Raw genomic sequence first — 19,103 nt, forward strand, 5'->3', positions numbered from 1 at the left:
AGACCCTGTGATGGGTGGTGGGTGCTCTGACCATGATGAGCAGGTCGTATGATGGGTTACAGGGTGGGGGGTAGAGACTGTGAGCCCAGCTCCAGGCAGACCCTGTGATAGGTAGTGGGTAAGGGGTATTGGGTGCCTTGACCGTGGTCAACAGGTCCTGTGATGGTTATAGGACGGGGGTGGGTGGTGGATGCTGTGAGCCCAGCTCCGGGCAGAACCTGTGATGGGTGGGATGGGGTGGGTGGTGCGTGCTGTGAGCCCAGCTCCTAATGCTCCCTCCCCCCTTAGCATGCTGTCTGCCCCTCGTTTTCCTCCCCCACCTGACCCCTGGTCCTCTCCTTGCTGCAGACATGGGGAGCTTTGAGGAGGGCGAGAAGCACCAGAGTGTGTCCCACGGAGAAGCCGCTGTCATCCGCGCCCCACGCATCTCCAGCTTCCCTCAGCCCCAGGTGACCTGGTTCCGGGACGGCCGCAAGATCCCTCCCAGCAGCCGCATGTGAGTGACCGCTGGGATGCGTGGGGGGTGCTGGCACACCTTGGGCCATCAGGGGCCGGTTTGACCAGACGTGAAAAGCTGAGAAGGCGTCTTTCCGCTCTTCTGGTTCGTGACTAGAGGGGGTGCCTCACAAGAGAACAGGGAGCTTGGCTCAGAGAGAGAAGGGGGCTTTCTGGAACGGTCAGTCCTCTTCCAGGGGACCGAGGCGTGGTCTGCACACTGAGCTGAGGGAAGAACCCTTACAGAATCGCCCAGCCACATGCTAAGGTGCAGTTACCATGGCGACAGGCCAAGGACTGGGGCCAGCACCCTGGGGGTGTTGGAGCCCTGGGTTTCCGCTGTGTGGGTGTGGCTGGGTATCCCCTGGTGTGTGTTTTGGCAGAAAGTAGGAGGTGTAACCAGGAGAGCCTTGGGCGAGGGAAACACACAGCCTTTCAGGGCTAACAAGGCCCCTCTGTGCACTAGGGACCGGTGGCGGCTGTGGTGGCCTGACCTGTGGGCAGGAGGGTGGACCGACAGCCAGCACTCCTACGCCGCGGGGAGCAGTGTTTCCTTCCAGGGCACGGAGCCACCCGACTCTCCTCCTAGGAGTTCAGCTCTCGCCTCTGGACTCCTGAGGGTCGACCCCAGCACAGGGCGACATCAGGGGTGTCAGAGCAGAAATGTGCCCCACAGCTTCCATGGCTGATCTTCCGGAAGCACATCTCCAGGCCTTTTTCTGTGGTACCTGTGAGTGAACTTGAACCTTGGGTCCTTCTAAGAGCAGCCACGGTCAGTTGGCGTGTGTGCCACCCACAGTGCTCCTTGGAGATCAAGATGACAAAGCTTCATCTCGCCTACGTCATCTCACAGAGAAGAGGCAATTTCTTGGAGAGGGATGTCATGCTTGGAAGGACAGCGGGTCGTCAAAAGAGAGGAGGCCCCTCGACGAGATGGATTTACAGGGTGACTGCAGCAGTGGGCTCAAGTGTGTCAGCGATGATGAGAACGGCACAGCACAGGACAGGGGTCTGCTCTGTGGTTCCGGGTCACTATGGATCCTACTTGATTCGATGACACGTAACAGCAGCAACAGCTCCTAGAGCAGGGAGCTCTGGTGGCCTGGTGGGTAAGGTAAGTTCACTCCCAAAGCAAACGTGACTCCTTCAGATGCACCAGCCGTTCCACGGGAGAAGAATGCGCCGTGACCTCCCGTGCAAGTCTGAAACCCTGCTGGAGGTCGGCTGAGAGTCGGTTCTGACTCGACGGCACTGGCTTCGTGTTCGGTGCCCAGCAAAGAAGACCCTTTCAGCCAGTCTACTCAGGCCGCCCTGTAGATCACACAGCACTGTGGAGGGAAGTGGACACGCGTCTCTGTTGGAAGTGGAGGAACACATGGACAGTGCTGGCCTTGGAGGGACGTGGTGTCTAACGAGAGGCACAGATTGATAGCACCACAATGAATACCCACATGGGCGACCGCTGTGTCTCAAACTGTGCTGGACACACTGCCCATGCCATTGTCTCCTCCAGGACGAGGCCTGTCCACCAACGAGGACTCGCTCTCCATTCCTCCTCTTTCTGTCCTCAAGCATCTGCTGAAAATGCTTATGGAGTGGATCATTCTCACCACAATCCTATGAGATCCTTTGCTGTAGGCCCATTTTATAGATGGGAAAAGTGAAGCTCCTAAAAGTTTCATGGTTTGGCCAACTTGTGTTCAGCTCCTCCTTGGTGCCGTTGATTTGAGTATGACTCATAGCAAACCTGTAAACAGCGGATCTGGACCCCGTCCTACCCTGTGCCGTCCTCACACTTCCTGACACACTAGAGCGCATTGCAGCACAATGTCGGTCCACCTGGTTGAGGTTCTTCCTCTCCTTCGCCATCCCCTCACCCTTCCAAGCATCCTGTCCCTCTCCAAGGACCAGCCCCTCCTGGCAACAAGGCAGTATGTGAAGTCCTCACCATCTTTGCCTCCAAAGAGCACTCTGGCTGCACCCTCTCCAAGATGTTACTTGTTTTGGGCCGCCCATGGGCTGCTCTTCTCCAGCACCACAACTCAAAGGCTTCAATTCCAGTAAACGGTAAAGGGGCACTGGTGGTGCTGTTGGTAACATATTCAGCTCCTAACCAAGAAGGTGTGCAGTTCAGCCTCCCCAGCCACTCCATGAAAGCCAGGTGAAGCAGTGTGCTCATGCAATGATTGGCAGCCTTGGAGATGGTGGGGCTCCGTTCTGCTCTGTCCTGCAGGTTTGTTACAAGTCTCCATAGAAGTGGGTTGAGTTTGGGGTGTGGGGGAGTGAAGCGGCTGGTTCAGAGCCAGGTCCTGTGGCAGAAGTCAGGGAAACAGACTCTGCCTCTGAGTGAGAGGAGCCCCAAGGAGTGTGGCTGCCAAGCGCGGTGAAGACCTGGGGTGGAACCTCCGTTAGCAGATACAGTCATCCTGTGGGTCAAAGGAGGTCCGTGTGGTCTACCTGTGGTCAGTGAAGCTGGGAGGGCGTGGACCATGGCTCCTGGGAGTGTGAGGGTGACGCTGCAGGTGGGCAATGCTGAGGTAGGAAGGTGAGCCCACCCGTCCTCGCTCCTCTTTGAAAGCTGTCTCACATGCCCTGGGTGATATTAGCGGTGAGATCCTGCAAGCCAGTTGACTGGTAATGCCTGCCTGGAGCGCAGAAGGCTTCTGAGGCCACATCGTGGCTCAACAGGAAAGAGCACGTGATCCATTAGTAATGCCTGCCAATGCAGCAGGAGGGGGCGGGGGGGGGGGTATGTCCTTCCACATCTCTTACCTTTATTTACAGGTAGATGATACCAATTCCCCAACCTCTCTTCCATCTTCCCTTTTATACTCCCTCTCCCCTTCCCAGACGCATTCCTGGCCTCTTCCCCTTCCCCTTTCCATTCCCAACATCCTTTGACACCAGGCTAGAGCAATCTTGGTATAGAGACACCCTCATTGTCACCTCCAAGTGCACAGAAAGCCGTGTGTACAAAATACAGACGAGTCATGGTCTTAGCTTAGCCATGACAGTGGGTTCATAGTCAAGACCAAGCGAACAAGTCTATAGACGCAAGCTCGTGTCTGTCTGTGCATCAGGGATACTTACTGACAAGACTTCAGCTGCAGGAGTGCGGAGGCTGCTGGAGGCGGGGGCTTGTGGATTTCTGCTGCTGGGCCGTTCGCCACGGTCAGCAACACCTCCCAGCCCCTGACCGCTCACCATAGAGAAAGAAACAGGATTCCCAGCAAAGACTCATGCTGGGGCCTTCAGGCAAGCTCTCAGATGAGCTGTTTTATTCCTAATTAAATTATTCATTGGGTCCCCATGGAGCCCACAAAAATCAGGAGTGGGAGGTGGGCTGGGAGCTGGACCAGTCAGAAGAAAGCCTCATGAAGGGGACTTGGGGAGGTGGTGATGTGGCTGAAAAACACAACTTGACCCTGACCATGAATGTTGGCCACCCAAGGGCTCTCCACCAAGTTCTTTCAGTGTGACCACAACCCCCCTAATGGTGTGGCTTAAAAGAGCCTTCTGGAAACCATTAAAAGTGGGCATCATTAGTTCCCCCAAAATGGGGAGTGTGGTGGATTTTCCTCCATACCTCCCAGCACCCCAAGAGTGGTGTGAGCCTCGACACCCCCAGAACGAGTGCGGAGAGGGGGGGGGAGGGCAGCTCAGCCTCCCCAGGCAGGGAGGGAGCTGGGCGGCAGCCGCGTTAGCTGGGATGTTTATCTGAGAGCCTGTTTAAAACTGTAACATTCACCTAATGGGAGAATTTGAAAAGAATTCAACTGGATTTGTCCTTGTTAAACTAACATTAAGGATGTTTAACAGCTGTCTTGGGCACATCACATTAAAATCGGAGATAGACTTGACAAACTAATGGTTTTGTTTGTCATTGGGAGAAGCGGCGATGGGAGGGGCTAACAGAGCCAGCGTGGGCTACGCTGCTGGACTGCGCTGCCCACGGTTAATGGGCCCCGCTTCCGGCTCACACGTTCCCCAGGGACCTGGAGGCTCATCCCAGCCAAGGGAGTCGGATTTATGGCAAACAGAGTCCTTCCTGACCCTCCTCAGCAGTCCAGCTGGCTTCAGTATGGTGGAGACTGAACCCTAACAGGGGGCTGGAAGGAGATGTGAGCCCCAGAAATTTATGTAGAGGTGATCTACACCTTGTGGATCGAGTGAACCAGATTTAGGTGTTGATGTTGCTGTCACCCAGTCAGCCCCTGCCTCAAGGGACCCCCTTTCCCACCATGCACGACAAAGCCAATCTGCTAGCTGGAGTGCCCATGCCATTCCTCTGGTCCAGGGTCCCTGGTGGATCTGACCATTGTGATGTACAGTGCTTTCACCGGCTGTTTTCAGAGGTGGCTCTATCACCAGGCTTTTCTCCCTAGTCTCTGTCATTTTAAAGGAAGGCTCCACTGTAAAAGCAGCATCCTAGCCATGCAGCCGCTGCCAAATGGTAGCCGCACATGAGATGCATTGACCAGGAGTCGAACCAAGTCTCCTGCACAGAAGGCAAGAATTCTACCGTTGAGCCTACCTCATAAACAAGTTGAGCTTTAAGATGAAGACAAGGATTTTGGAATGGCTTGATCATTTTTATATTCAGTATCAGCTCCATTTGTTGTTGTTGTTGTTATGTGCTATTGAGTCACTTGCAACTCATAGCGACCCTATGTACAACAGCCCTAAACTCTGCTCTGTCCTGTGCCAATCGCACTGTCTCTGACACTCCCATCCCAATTACCCCAGTCACTGAATCAATCCACCTCATAGAGGGCCTTCCCCTCCTGCACTGTCCTTCCACCCTACCAAGCATGATGTCCCTCTCCAAAGACCTGTCTCTCCTCACAACATGTCCAAAGTATGTTAGACAGAGCCTCAGAATTCTTACCTCTAAGGAGCCGCCCGGTTTAACCCTCTCCAGGAAGAATCTGTTTGTTTTCTTGGCAGTCCATGGTACCCTCAATACTCTTCTCCAGCACCACAGCTCAAAAGCATCAATTCTCCTTCTATCCTCCCTAATCATTGTCCAACTCTCTGATGTGTAACAAGTGATTGCAAAGCCCATGGCCTGTATCAGATGCACCTTAGTCTCCAGAGAGACCCCAATGCTCTTCAGTACTTTGGAGAGGTCCCTAACAGCAGACTTTCCCATGGCAATATGTCTTTTAATTTCCTGGCTACTGGTGCCAAGACTGTTGACTGTGGAGCCAAGCAAACTAAAGCTGTGTACAATCTCAGTCTCTTTACCATCCATCCTGATGCTGCCAATTGGCCCAGTGGTGAGAATCTTTGTCTTCTTGACATTGAGCCTCAATCCATATCTCCATTTTACTTACTTAATTAATCCATCATTCATTCTGTGATGCCACAGTCCTTTTCTTATGGTGGCCCTAGTAGGTAAGGAACCACGTAAAGGCTGTTAGTTCGAACCCACCAGCTACCCTGAGGGAGAAAGATGGGCAATCTCCTCTGATGCCATTTATAACCTCTGAAAAGCCGCTGGAGGGTCAGCCAGGAGTTGGTTCTGACACAGCAGCAATAATAACAATCCATCTTTCTCCTGTCTGTTTATTGATCTATGTGCCGGTTCTGGCCACACAGATATTACACACATAGGTGGATGGATGGATGCTGTAACGTGGACGGGAAGGGTCTTAATGTTGGGCATGGGCCAGGGAAGCTTTGTTGTGGACACTTCCGCTCACAGGCCTATGGACCTGTTGAGATGAATTGGACTGTTTGAGCCTGGTCCCCTTTGTTGGCAGCCTGTTGAGATATGACCGTACCAGCCGCAGCCACAGACTGGCACAGTGTGTTAACACTTAAGCGCAGGTGTAAGCAGGAAATGTCTGGGGGTGGGGAGAACAGGCTGGGAGGGGGCTCTGAGATGCAGCGAGGAGGGGAGGGTTCACCCAGCCCACACCGCCTTCCCCACTCCGAGCCCTGAGGGGCCCTGTCAGAAGAACCCTTTCTCTCTCCGCAGAGCCATCACTCTGGAGAACACCCTTGTCATCCTGTCCACCGTGGCTCCCGACGCGGGCCGCTACTACGTGCAGGCTGTTAATGACAAGAACGGGGATAACAAGACCAGCCAGCCTGTCACTCTCGCTGTAGAGAGTAAGTATGCGCAGGGCCGCGCTGGAGCAAGCGGACCAGGTCATTAAATCCAGAACCACGTGTGCGCGGGAGCGTCGGGAAGATGGGATGGTGGGGTGGGGGTGCCCGAGAAGGAGGAGGAGGAGGTGGTTTACCCAGATGCCCGTGGAGGAGGTCTGCCCAGACACGAAACAGCAGCTGGACTGGAGGAAGCAGGGCAGGAGGGAGCTGAGTGCTGGACGCCAAGTCTCAGGACAAGTGGAAACCTCGCCTCTGGACATGGGCCACTTAGCTGAGCTGTGACAGGGCCACTGGGAGACCGGCGAGGGGACGGGGCATACTGTGTGTGCATGTCTGATAACAGGGGCTCAGGTGGTGATGGCGGGGGCATCCCGGGAGGCAGGAAGCTCGTGTGGAGGGAAATAACTAGCTGTGCTGGCCCGGCTGGCTCTCCCACACGCAGACAGCTGCTGCCCAGTCAGTGCCAGCTCATGTTGACCCTGTGTGTGTGGAGCACAGCAGCTCCACCGGGTCGTCGAGGCTGGGCCCTTTCAGAGATAGTTTGCCAGGCCTTTCCTCCTGGTCACCTCGGGATAGGTTCAAACCTCTGACCTTTCAGTCAACCGCTGACATTTCTTGGTTTTCACCGCCTGAGAATCCTTGCTGTTGTGTAGAATTGCTCTTCGTAGAACCAGATTTGGCCTCATGGATAGAGGTACAAACTGAGAGCACCCCTCTGCCCATCCTTGGAGAACCACCTCCCTGTTCCCTGGAGAAGCACAGCATAAGTCCTCCCAGGAGGGTTTGGAGAGTATAAGGGGCACCTGGAATGCTCAGTAAGCATCCTTGGGTGAAGACTGATGCAGGAAGACTGGCGCCAGTAGATGGGATGGAGATGCCAGGATACTCATCCTCCTTCACCTGTCTCTCCTGCCTCATCTCGCGGTCAGCAGAGGGGCTGTGGTGACCCCCTTGCAGCAGGACCAGACAGGCGAGCAGCAGAGTTCCTGGGGTGAACTGGGGAGCTTGGATCTCCTTCCTTGTCTCTGGGGTCAGCAGAGGGGGCTGTGGTGACCCCCTTGCAGCAGGACCAGGCAGGCGAGCAGAGTTCCTGGGCTGAGCTGGAGAGCCTGGAATGACTCACGGCACCGGAGCAGCCACAAGCTGGGGTAGCCAGATGTTCACGTCCGTCCACATCTGCACTGCTCCTGCTCCACAGAAAGTCTCATTTATCATCTGTGCTTCCATAGACACGTGCGTGCCAGCAGCAAGACGGGGGTGCAGACCAGCACCCCTCAGATCCCAGCTTCTGTCTGCCAGACCTCTGGTGAAGTCCAGAACATGCCTAATCCCTGCCATTCCCCCGCACCAGCCTCTCGAACTCCACGGAATCCTCGTTTTCCCCAGAGTCAGCTCCCCACCACCCCAAGTTCCAATCTGCCTAGAGGAAGCTCATTCTACCTGCTGCCTGGTTAGGCATGGGGAGACCCACCGATGTTTACCTGAACCAGGGCCTCAACCACAGCCCAGGAGCCTGCATCCTGGCCAGTGACTAGAGCTACTGTTTCTACAGGATTAAAGGGGATTAATCATCAGAGAGAGAGGCTCCCCACCCCCCTAATTTTCTGAGAATCTGACTCCCTGGAGTCTGAAGCTGAAACAAGACAAACCTCAGTGAGAAGGCTTTTTGAGCAGTGGCAGCATCAGTGGGCCGGAGGATGCTGGCCAGCGCGGCCTGGACATCTCGTTCTCTTTGTCCTTGAAATCACGACAAGTCGGAGCCCGCTGGACAGCAGCTCACGGCCACTCCACCAAAGTTGTCGTCGTTATGCACCGTCCAGTTGGAACCCACACATAGCTGGCCTTCCAGGGGCTTTTCAGAGGCTGGAAATTGCACAGGAAAAGACTGCCCATCTTCCTCTCATGGAGCCACTGGTAGATTCAAACCTCGTGCCTTTGGGTTGGCAGCACAGCTCCTTACCACTAGGCCACCAAAAAAGAGAAGGTCCAAGAAATGAGTCTGTGTGACATCATCCTGCGTGACTCAGTTTACCCTGGACAGACCCAAGGGTGAACCATTCAGTGCTCCTCTGTCTCACACAGATGTTTCTCCCATCAGACTGGGGGGGGGGTCGCTTGCTCCATCCAACACCCCCCAGCCTTCAGCAAGCCCCCTGGGAGAGCCCCTGGCAACCCCTCCCTGCCTGGACCTCACCCACAGGTCTGTCTCTGCAGCCCACGGCTCTGCGTCCTGCCTCCCTGGGTGCCTGAGAACAGAGCCAGCTGATTTTGAGCTAATCTCTTCTCCCACGAGTCACTTCCAGAGGCTGTTCCTGTCACTGACAGGGTCCCCAGCCTGCTGCCTGACAGCCACTGTACAGGAGCGATGCTGCCCCTCCCACTTCCAGCTCTATGTCCCCACCGCACCCCTCCTGCTCCTCCCTTCCTTACCCTTCTCCCCATCTCTCCTCCTCGAAGGACTCATCAGCCACTTAGCAACCCCTGGAGGGAGCTCTGGTGGTCCAGCCTGGAGGGCTGCGCTGCCAACCCAAACGTCATGTCTCTCTGGAGGTTCAAAGCCAGCAGTAGCAGCGCTGTGGGCGGGAGATGAACGTGTTCACTTGAAATGGAGAAGAACAAGGCCGTGGACCCCCGCGCAAGGATGCCCCAGCCGACCTCATGAATCATCACAGTGCCGGAAACGTCTACTCGAGCACCAACCTGAGGGGTAGACTGGGCTGTCCCAGAGAGAGCAGAAGGAAGGCCACGGAGAAGAATAAATAAATAACTGCCTTCAAGTTCTTAGAAAAGATGCAACCAGCGTGCTCCTTGGAGGCAAGGATGGTGAAGCTTTCTCTCTCAAACTTTGCACCTGTTGCTAGGAGAGGCTGTTCCTTGGAAAGAGACGACATGCTTGGAGAGGCAGAGGGTCGGGCAAAGAGAGGAAGACCCTCAATGAGGTGAATGGACACGGTGACTGCAGCAGTGGGCTCCAGTGTGTCAGAGACGGTGAGGGCGTCCCAGGGCAGGACAGGTTTCAGATCTGTGGTTCACAGGGTCGCTATGAGTCGCACTTGATGGCGCCTAACAACAACCACCTTCAAGTTGGGGGGCTCTGGGGGCCTATTTGATAGGGAATCACACTGTCCATCTAAATGCAGCAGCTTTGTGGTAGGTCGGAGCCACCAGTGGCGATTTACAGGCCAGGCAAACCTGCTGGAGGCACTTCTGACTCGACAGCAGTGAGTTTAGTGAGACCTGACTGACGGAGCCTCTCCGTCGCCTTTCAGTGACTGACTCTTTACAGGAAGATTGGCTTATCATTCTCCCTCAGAGCACTTAGAGGATTTGAACCAACAACCTTTCAGTTAGTGAACCAACACAGAAATACCCCACCAGAGCTCCTCAGAGGCCCCTGAAGTGTCTGTAAATTTTCCAGCAACCGCACTTAAAAAAATAAAAAAAAGTTGAAAGAAATAAGTGAAATTCATCTTGGACGTATTTTATTTAACCCAATACATCCAAAGTGTTATCATTTGAACATAGAATCAATATTAGAAATACTAATGAGACCATCCGGTGGGCTGTACGCGGCTGGGTCTCTGAAATCGGTGCTCCTTTCTGTCTTCCGGTATATCTCAATTTGGATGCCGAATTTCCATCTCAAATACGTGAGCTGCATTTAGATCTCAGCAAATGCAGAGCGGAGAAAGTGGGTTCGTGTCTTTGAGTTGTTCTACACATCCTTAACAGCGTTCCAATAATTGAATGAAGAATCCGGCTTTGAATTTCAGTGTAAATTAATGCAAATCAAATCATGGTAAATGGGAGGGCATTTGCCAGAGTCCAGAGCTCTGGGGCCACGTGTGGCCACCCTGGTGGTGGACATAAGGGACAGTGCGGGGCAGCAAGTCCTGGCACTCTGGGGTCCAGGTAGGGGGTTGCCCTGGGCCTACGGGGTGGGCGCTGGAGAGCGGTTCCCTGGACACCCACTTAGGCAGGGGGCAGGTCAGGCCCCTACCCCACCACTCACTTGCGTTGGTGCCAGAGAAGATTCTGACAAGGATGAGCCTCAGTTTCCCCTCTCTGTAGTGGACAAGGAGCAGAAGAGAGTAATAAATGGGGTGACAAGAGAATAAACCCCAGAGCCTGGCACACAGTGGATGACACTTGCTGGGGGTTTTCTCACGAGATCCTTCCTTGGCTGCATTTGCCTTTGTCCCTGATGGGGAACCCTGGGTTCCTGCCGCCCGCCCTCCAGCCTGGTGCCCTTCCAGGTGAGGTATCCCAAAAGACCCTCCCACTGGAGCCCACTGGCCCTGGTTGCCTGGGATTTTGTTCCGCCTCAGGCTGGGAACACCCTTAATTTTAGGAAAACTGCTCCAGATGACCCCGTACTGACCTTGTCATCCACTTCACCGAAGAGGTCCTTGAGCCCCCACATGCTATATGGTCTCCTCCTGGGCCCCAGGTTTTGCCCACTGTCTCTCCCTCAGGGCTGTCGGGACCCACCCTGGAGACCAAGGGGGTCTCATATAATGCTAGTATTAAGAGGGATACCCACATTTCAGACACGGCCAGGGGGACGTTCATCCTTGTCAACACCTTTGGCATCAATCGCCAGGAAATCAAAAGATGTATAACACTACAAAAGTACTGCTGTTAGGACTTTCCATAGTGCTGAAGAGCAAAGATGTTACTGTGAAGACTAAGGTGTACCTGATTCAAACAAACCATGGTCTTTTCAACCACTTCCGACATTCCAAGTTAGAATAAGGATGTTGTTGTTGTTAAGTGTTGTCAAGTCATAGGCAACTCATAGTAGCCCTATGAATGAAAGTCCTCGACCCTTGTGTGACTTTCATCCTTACTCCAGGTACATAGGGTCTCCAGAGACAAGCTATTACGGAAGTGAATGCCACTCCTGTTTCCAAATTTGTTTCAATCGGGGAGCTCCACCAAATACTATCCACCATGGGTGACCATTAACGCATTTGACTCATCAGTGTCACAGTGTTCAGTTTCACCGCAACCACAAGTTACCTCTGTCCAGCAAGTGGACACGCCAAGTCTATACAACCTAGAAGAATGTTTGAACAAAAACAATGAAAAACTGGCCTGAGGGGTGCGGATTAACATCACCCACCTTTGGCTTGGTAGCATCACTTCCTCTCCACCAGGCTAACTGATCTCTGTGTTGGATGATAGAAGAACAATCAATGCCTTTGAGTTGTCATACTGGAGAAGAATGCTGGCTACTCTCCATGAACTGCAAAACGGACATGCATGGCTTGGAAAAGGTGCAGCCGGGGTGTCCTTCATCTCAGATACTTTGGGCCCATTATTAGGGCTTGGTAGGGGGGAATATTGTGCTGTGAAAGGTGGAAAGTCAGAGAAGGAGAGGAAGACCCTCAACAGGGTGGATTGACACTGGCTGTAACCGTGGACTCAAGTCCATCAGAGACCGTGAGGATGGTGCAGGGGAGGGAGACGTTCTGACCTATTGTTCAAAAGGTCACAATGTGTCATAGTCACCTTGGCCTCACCTGCAATAATGGTGTGCTGGTGGCACAGAGAAGAAGGCACACAGCTTCCACCCTAAAGGTGGCAGATAAGACCCCCCCCCCCAGCTGTTTCACGGGAGAAAGATGTGGGAGTCTGCTGCTGAGAAACGTACAGGCTCAGGGCTCCATGGCACCTCTGCTCCATCCTGTAGCGGGCGTCCCCTGGGCTCTCATCAATCTGAAGGCATTCTGTTGGGCTTGGTGTTCGATCTCATGTGCCTCACCCTCTGTGTTCGCCCCTGGCCACCCCCATGATGCCCATCCTCCCAGGATGCACTAACCACGTAGGTCTCCACCTGATGTCCCCCAGGCTCCCTGAGGACAAACCACTGCTGAGGATTGATGCGAAACTCCTAGTTGAAGCCCAGTCTGACACAGAGCTGACTCTGCCCACCTGGGAAAGGTGTGCTGAGCACCCCCAAGCAGAACTCGCCCCCCTCTCCCAGAGGCACAGGGACATTATCGTGTTTTACCATTAAGGAAGCAGCCTTGGGGACAGACCTTTCCCAGATTCCAGGGCTGGAGCAAGGTTTGATCTTTCTGACCCCAGACCTTTCCTGCTGTGTCTGGGGCCTGTGACCCTCCTCTGCCCTCCCCTCATGCCCCACAGGCCCCGGGGTCTCTTGGAGGCGGTCAGTCTCTTTGTCCTTCCCTCTCCAAGCCACAGCTGCCCGGGGTCCTGATATCCTCCTCCAGAACCCCTAACCTCGGGCCGCCGGCTGGGCCTCTAGCTGTCTGTCTCCGCCTTGCGCTCCATTAATCCGGGCCGTGCTACCTGCGTCCCGGTATGTAATAAACAATTTAGGGCACACGTTTATGGATTCAGCTATATCAGCAGCTTTCAATCCGATCGCATTTTATGGCACCTACATGAGGTTTTTATATTGTTGCAATTATTTTGCTTTATATGCTTCTTCTCTTCCTCCTTCATTTTACTTTATTTTGTACGTTTTATTCCCTTCCTCCTGAGCCTTCTTTGGCAAGGCTTGGAGGCCAGGTGTCAGTGTGGCCAAGGGTGCTGGGGCGGCCCGAGAGCAGGGAGGTCAAGGTGCCAACCATGCATGCCCTCCGTAGCCCCATAAAAGCCACGCTCTGGCTGTCACCGCGGGGCTGTGTAAATCAGCGTGGCGTGTTACCTCTGGAACCTTCTGGAAAAGGGCCAACTGGATAGATTTGTCATGAGAGGGAAAAGTCCCTGGAGGTTGTATTTTGAGGAGCTATGCATGAAGCCGATGTACCGAGAATATTGGATTTTCTGCCAATATCAGACTTAACCTGACCTGCAGAGAGTCTGGCCTCACCTCAGAGAACTCAGAGCAAAGGCAGTCAGATGTCTCCGCCGGCAGAGTTCTGATTGGAGTGCGTTTTTGTTTTGTTTTAATAAGGCGTACTCGGGAGAAGCTGTCTTTACAGCGGGTATCACACAGGTTCGGTTCCGGACCACCGCAGTGACACACGTATCGCCTCCACGGGTGTTTTCCATTTCCTCGTGCACGTGCTGCTTAAGACCATGGTCTGCTGTGTGAGCAGCACTGTGATGGGAAATCTGAAGCATTAGGAAAATAACTCAAATGAGGCACGGAGATAGGACGTGGGCAGCACGTACTGTGGGGTAAATGGCACTCCTCGACTTGCTGAGGGGAGCCCCGGTGGGTAGGAAGCTGCACTGAAATCCTGAAGGCATATAGTTTGGATTCACCAGCTGCTGTGGATGGACGTTCTCCTGTGCGATTTGCTGCTTCCGAAAACTCTCGCCAGCTGTGGATACTCAACAATAATAACAACAACAACAACAGATTCAGTGGAGGAAAGGTTGCCACGAACTCTCCATCTGTAAACAGTGCCGTGTCTGCAAAGCGTGGTAAAATACGATCCGCCAGGAATTCCCACGTGTCCTGGTGCCTGTGTAGTGAGGGCTCCAGTTCAGCCATCCAGCCACTAGCCGAGGAGAGCTGAGAACCTACTATGTGCTAGGTGCTGTCTGTCCTTGGTGCTGGAGAAGTGGTGTGAACAAGGTTCCGGTGATTGATGAGTTTTCTGTGGCTGCTGAAACAGCCTGGCGTCGGGGACCAGAGATGTACTCCCCCGAGATCAGGAGGCTCCATGTCCCGGTGTGGGCAGGGCCGGGCTCTCTCTGAAGGCTGCAGGGAGAGGGCCTTGCAGCTCAGTGGTCACTGGCAGGCCTTCACTCTCAGCTGCATCTCTCCATCTCTGCCTCTGTCTTCGCACGGTCGTCTCCTGTGTGGCTCTGGCCATGTCCGGATTTCCCTCTTCTCAGAAGAACACCAGACGTAGTGGCTGGCCTAATGGTAAGGAGCTGCATGCCAACCCAAAGACAGACAGTTCAAGCCCACCAACCGCTCTGCAGGATACATGGTCACTGTCCTCCCGTGATTTACAGTCCCTGAGTGCCCGCCGGAGCTTGCACTGTGAGTAGGTTCTGACCAGATGGCCAGGAAAACAGTGATAACTCAGCGTGACGTCTTCATTCCCCGATGGTGTCTGCAATGTCTCTGTTTCAAGACAAGGTCATGTTCACAGGTGAACATGAACTGGGCATCTCGGGGTGTCACAGAGGGACCCGAGGGGCCACAGTAGTGAAGCAGGCAGCTGCTGACGGAAAGGCCAGCCACTGAAGCCAGCCACTGCTCACGGAGGAAGATGTGGCCATTTGTTCCCTAGAGACCAAGCCTGGTGGATAAGACGACCCTGTGGGGCAGATCTCCGCTTTCCTGTGGGGCAACTGTAAGTCAGAATTCACTCTCTGACGAGAAGGGTGTGTTTAAGGGGCACAAACAGCTCGTACTCTGCTATTAAGCTCTGGTGGTCTCATCTGCGGGGAGTTGCTCTGCTAACTCCACGGGTCCCCTCTCTGGTGGTGCGATTTCACCAGGGGCTTCAGTGGACAAAGAAGGGCAGTCTTCTCCTCCCCCAAGGCTGTAAATGTCATGTAAATGTAATTTACTTGAGGCGGGTTTGAGCTCAGCTATGAATTGGTTCCAACTCGACTACAAGGAGTTGAGATTAACTTGGAGGCTGGCTGTTCAAACCCACCTGGTGGTGCAGCCTAAGAAAGGCCTGGCAGTCACTTCAATAGAGACAGTGGTGCAGCCTAAGAAAGGCCTGGCTATCACTTCAGTAGAGACGACAGCCAGGAGAACCCGACAGAGCAGTTCTACTCCATAACGCACGAGGGCGCCATGAGTCAGAATCCGCTGGTCCTGGCTTCATTAAAGCCTGGAGTTTGCACTGTGGTGGAAGAGGCAGGACTGTGAACAGACAGGGTAGGGCAGGAGGAGAGAAGGGTTGAAGGCAGGAAAACGAGGTCAGATGATGAGGAAGTGCGGGCTGACCTCCTTACTCAAAGAGCTGGGGAAGATGTTGGAAGCCAGCTAACATCTGCAGTAGGGGTCACTGTCCACCCACATAATGACACGTCTGGGTCATGGGGTCAGGCCCTGGAGAGTCAGGCTCTGGGGCTACTCCAGAGGGCACTGCTCTGCTCCAGGGTAGAAGGTCTCCCATGATGTCAGCCTCCAAGGGGACCAGGCAGGGCTGGCCCTTCAGACCTCTGTTCCCACTAACATCTGACCTCTTTTCCCAGATGTAGGGGGGCCTGCAGACCCCATCGCCCCCACCATCATCATCCCTCCCAAGAACACCAGCGTGGTGGCCGGGACCTCAGAGGTCACCCTGGAATGTGTGGCCAATGCCAGGTGGGTATGTTGCCCCCTCACTCTTCATCAATCTTAACTCCTGGTGTCATCTGGACTGTGGGCTCTGTGGAGGGCAGCCAGGGCTCAGAAAGGTGTGGACTCATGTCCTCTGAGGACTCAGGAAGGGGTGGGGGCTTAGAGACAGACCAAAGGTGACGTGTCAGGTGTGATCAGAGGGTGATACAGTCAAAGAGTGGCCACCTTGTTCTCCTTGGCCCCGGAGGAGTGGCCGACTGCAGCCCTGCGGCCGGGGCCGTGGGGAAGGGGCTGCTTCTTCCCACGCTGGAGTTGTCATGTGGCCTCAGCTGCAGGTGTGAGTAAGAAGACACATGGGAGACAATCACGTGGTGGTGGAGAGTAGACTGCCGGGGGACACCTGGCATCAGGTGCAGTCTCTGCCCCTTCCTGGCCATGTGTGATCTCCCTTCTCTCACCCAGGAAATAAATGCACGATTATTGAGCACCACTGTATGCAGGTGCCTTACAAGTGTCTCTCCTGACGCCTCTGTCCCCACAAGGACCACATAGCCTAGATTGTTACCCCTCCTCCACGCCCAGAGAGGGCAAGGATCTTGCTCAGAGCTGCCCAGCTGGTCCCTAGCAGAGCTGTAGTGCAGCTGGCTGGCTTCCTCTGAAGTCCATGCTCACCTCTGTCTTCCTCTGAGCCTCAGTCTCCTCATCTGTGAAACGGGAGTGTTCACGCACCTGCCTCACCTCTATGGTAGGTGGAAGCCGAGCCTCAGCCCCCACCTGGTACCTGTGAGCTCTCAGACAACCTGTTCTCATGTGTAGAGACAAAGTCACAGCCCTGAAGTCACCTCCTAGGGAAGATTCCTGGAGAGCATGTCCTGATGGCAGCATTTATAAACCAGGCCCCACGGAGAGTCCCTGGTAAATGAAGGGGAAGCTGTCAGGTATAGTGGACCGTATCAAGGCTCTGACAAGTCCTGCATTAAAAAACCTTACCAAACGTCACTCAGGCCTGTTTTCCAATTTCATGCTCAATGAAACCCCTCTTTCCTGGAACTTTTCTGAATATCCCATGCAATGAGCACAGACCTCACTTTGGAAAAAAATCCGTCTTCAGGAATCCACCCTGTGCTAGACAGAGGTGCCCCAGCAGCAAGGGAGGACTAGGGGAGTGTGGAGGGCAGGAAAGGGGCCGAAAGCAGAGCCTCACCCCTCTCCCCAGGCTGGGCCAGGCATTCTCTGTGCAGCTGTGCGCCCGCCTTCCTTTCTCCGTCGCTGGGGCAGCTCTTTGTCGCTTTCCCTCATCCTCACCTCCTTCCTGCTCATGGCTGTGCGGACTGTGGCTGCGTGGTCTTTCTGTGTCATAGGAACCCTGCACCCCAACACTGAGTATCTGGAGGTGCCGCCGTTCGATCAAGCCCCAGCCAAAGGCTTGACTTGGCATTAGTACCTCCAGCCCATGGGAGGCCCAGCTGCCCCATTTTACAGATGAGAAAACTGAGTCCTAACAGAACTGGCCTGACTTCCACATTCAGGGCGAGCTCAGAGATATGGTGGGTTTAGCTCCAGATTGCAGCAATAAAGCAGATGGCTGAGTACCGCGAGGTGTATGATTTCCATTTGTTTGTTTCCTGGTTTACACGGAAGTTACGTTCACTGTAGACCAGAGTCGAGTAAGCGTGCGTGATGGGAAAGTGTGCTCTATGGTGAGGATCCCAGGACCAGGACAGAGACCCCGCATGAGCGCTGCTGTGGGACAGATGGTGTGGTAGACTCGCTGGACACGGGGTGGCCACCTGCTCGAGGTGCAGGGAAGCAGAGTGCAGTGAGACGAGGGCCGAGGTCCGCCTGCAGGGCCGAAGGCGGCAGAGCCAGGCCCGCACCGGGGCAGCCCCGCTCCAGAGCTGCACCCCTGCCGCCCTGTCCCGCCTGCCCCTCGGCCTCCCCAGGCCTTGCAGCTGACCACGGGTCTCCCTCACCCTCCAGACCCCTCATCAAGCTGCACATCATCTGGAAGAAGGACGGGCTGTTGCTGTCGGGGGGCATCAGTGACTTCAGCCGCCGCCTCACCATCGCCAACCCCACGGGCGCCGACGCCGGCTACTACGAGTGCGAGGCCATGCTGAGAAGCAGTAGCGTCCCCTCCGTCATCCGGGGGGCCTACCTGTCCGTGCTAGGTGAGCACCAGGAGCCCAGGCGGGGCAGCTGGGGCTCCGCCAGGTGGGGGGCTGGGGGGGTTAGATCACAGGAGCATAGCTGTGACCCTCTCCCTGCTCCTTCTTCCTGCAGAACCACCTCAGTTCGTCAAGGAGCCTGAGAGACACATCACAGCGGAGATGGAGAAAGTGGTGGACATCCCCTGCCGGGCCAAAGGTAATGGGGGGCCAGGGTCCCACACTGGGCCTCTCCCCAGGCCTCGCTCGACAAAGGTCCTCAGCCCCACCTCCCACTGGAGCCCTGCTGGTGAGCAGACACCCAGGAAACAAACAGGCCAAATGACTGTCATCTCAGAGCCGGGAATCAGCTACATTACCATAACTTCAGGGTTACAAATAACGCAAATTACCGTAATCTCAGGACTGGTGACAGACCCAAATTGCCCGTAATTTCAGAGTCCCAGACAATGTCGAATTACCGTAATGTCAGAACTGCCAGCCCGTGGGTGCATCTCGTCAGAGATGTGTCTCCTGAGCCTGGTTTGGCGGCACTTGGCTCTCTCTCCAGTGTCTGCCGTCCCACTTCACCTCTTTTGCAGAATTCCCAAAGAATCCCCTTTTCCCATTCCAATTCTCATCTAATTCCACTGAGTCAAAAGAAGCGTCGCAGCCAGAAGGAAATTGAGGATGATAGAGAGAGGAGATGCCTCAGTGGGCCTGGGTATAATTGTCACCGAGAAGGGAGAGAGTCACTGAGGGAAGGAATCATGGCAGCTCTGAGAGACCACAGGGGAAGGCGTTCATTCAGTCACACACTCATCCACTCAGTCAGTCAACAAACACCGTGTGAGAGCTCACTGTCTGTCAGGGTGGGTTTGCAGGGGGAAGGGGAGAGATATAAGCTGAGGTGAACTGCCAAACTCTCACTCTTCTAGAACTTACGTCCTCAAGGAGACAGGCCCACAAGCAAATAAATAAACCTCCCATTTCATCTAAAATGCTGTCAGCTGGAAGATGGGCCTTTATTTTACATGCCAGTGGTGGTGGTGCTGGTGGTGATGGTGGTGCTGGTGGTGCTGGTGCTGGTGGTGCTGGTGGTGGTGGTG

The 19,103-nt window shown here is 54.6% G+C and overlaps 1 protein-coding gene across 1 annotated transcript in view; it reads left to right on the forward strand.

Annotated features, from left to right (window-relative positions):
* SDK2 (sidekick cell adhesion molecule 2) overlaps positions 1-19,103 on the forward strand; it is a 270,400-nt gene that overhangs the window by 139,026 nt on the left and 112,271 nt on the right. Inside the window, exons 5-9 of the mRNA XM_006886394.1 lie at positions 349-496; positions 6,479-6,612; positions 15,760-15,871; positions 17,828-18,018; positions 18,131-18,214. Coding sequence (XP_006886456.1) covers positions 349-496; positions 6,479-6,612; positions 15,760-15,871; positions 17,828-18,018; positions 18,131-18,214 — 669 coding nt within the window. The remainder of the gene's footprint in view (positions 1-348; positions 497-6,478; positions 6,613-15,759; positions 15,872-17,827; positions 18,019-18,130; positions 18,215-19,103) is intronic.

This window comes from Elephantulus edwardii, unplaced genomic scaffold (genome assembly GCF_000299155.1).
Source record: "Elephantulus edwardii isolate Elephantulus edwardi_28Jun2011 unplaced genomic scaffold, EleEdw1.0 scaffold00048, whole genome shotgun sequence".
In the NCBI taxonomy this organism is placed as follows: domain Eukaryota; kingdom Metazoa; phylum Chordata; class Mammalia; order Macroscelidea; family Macroscelididae; genus Elephantulus; species Elephantulus edwardii.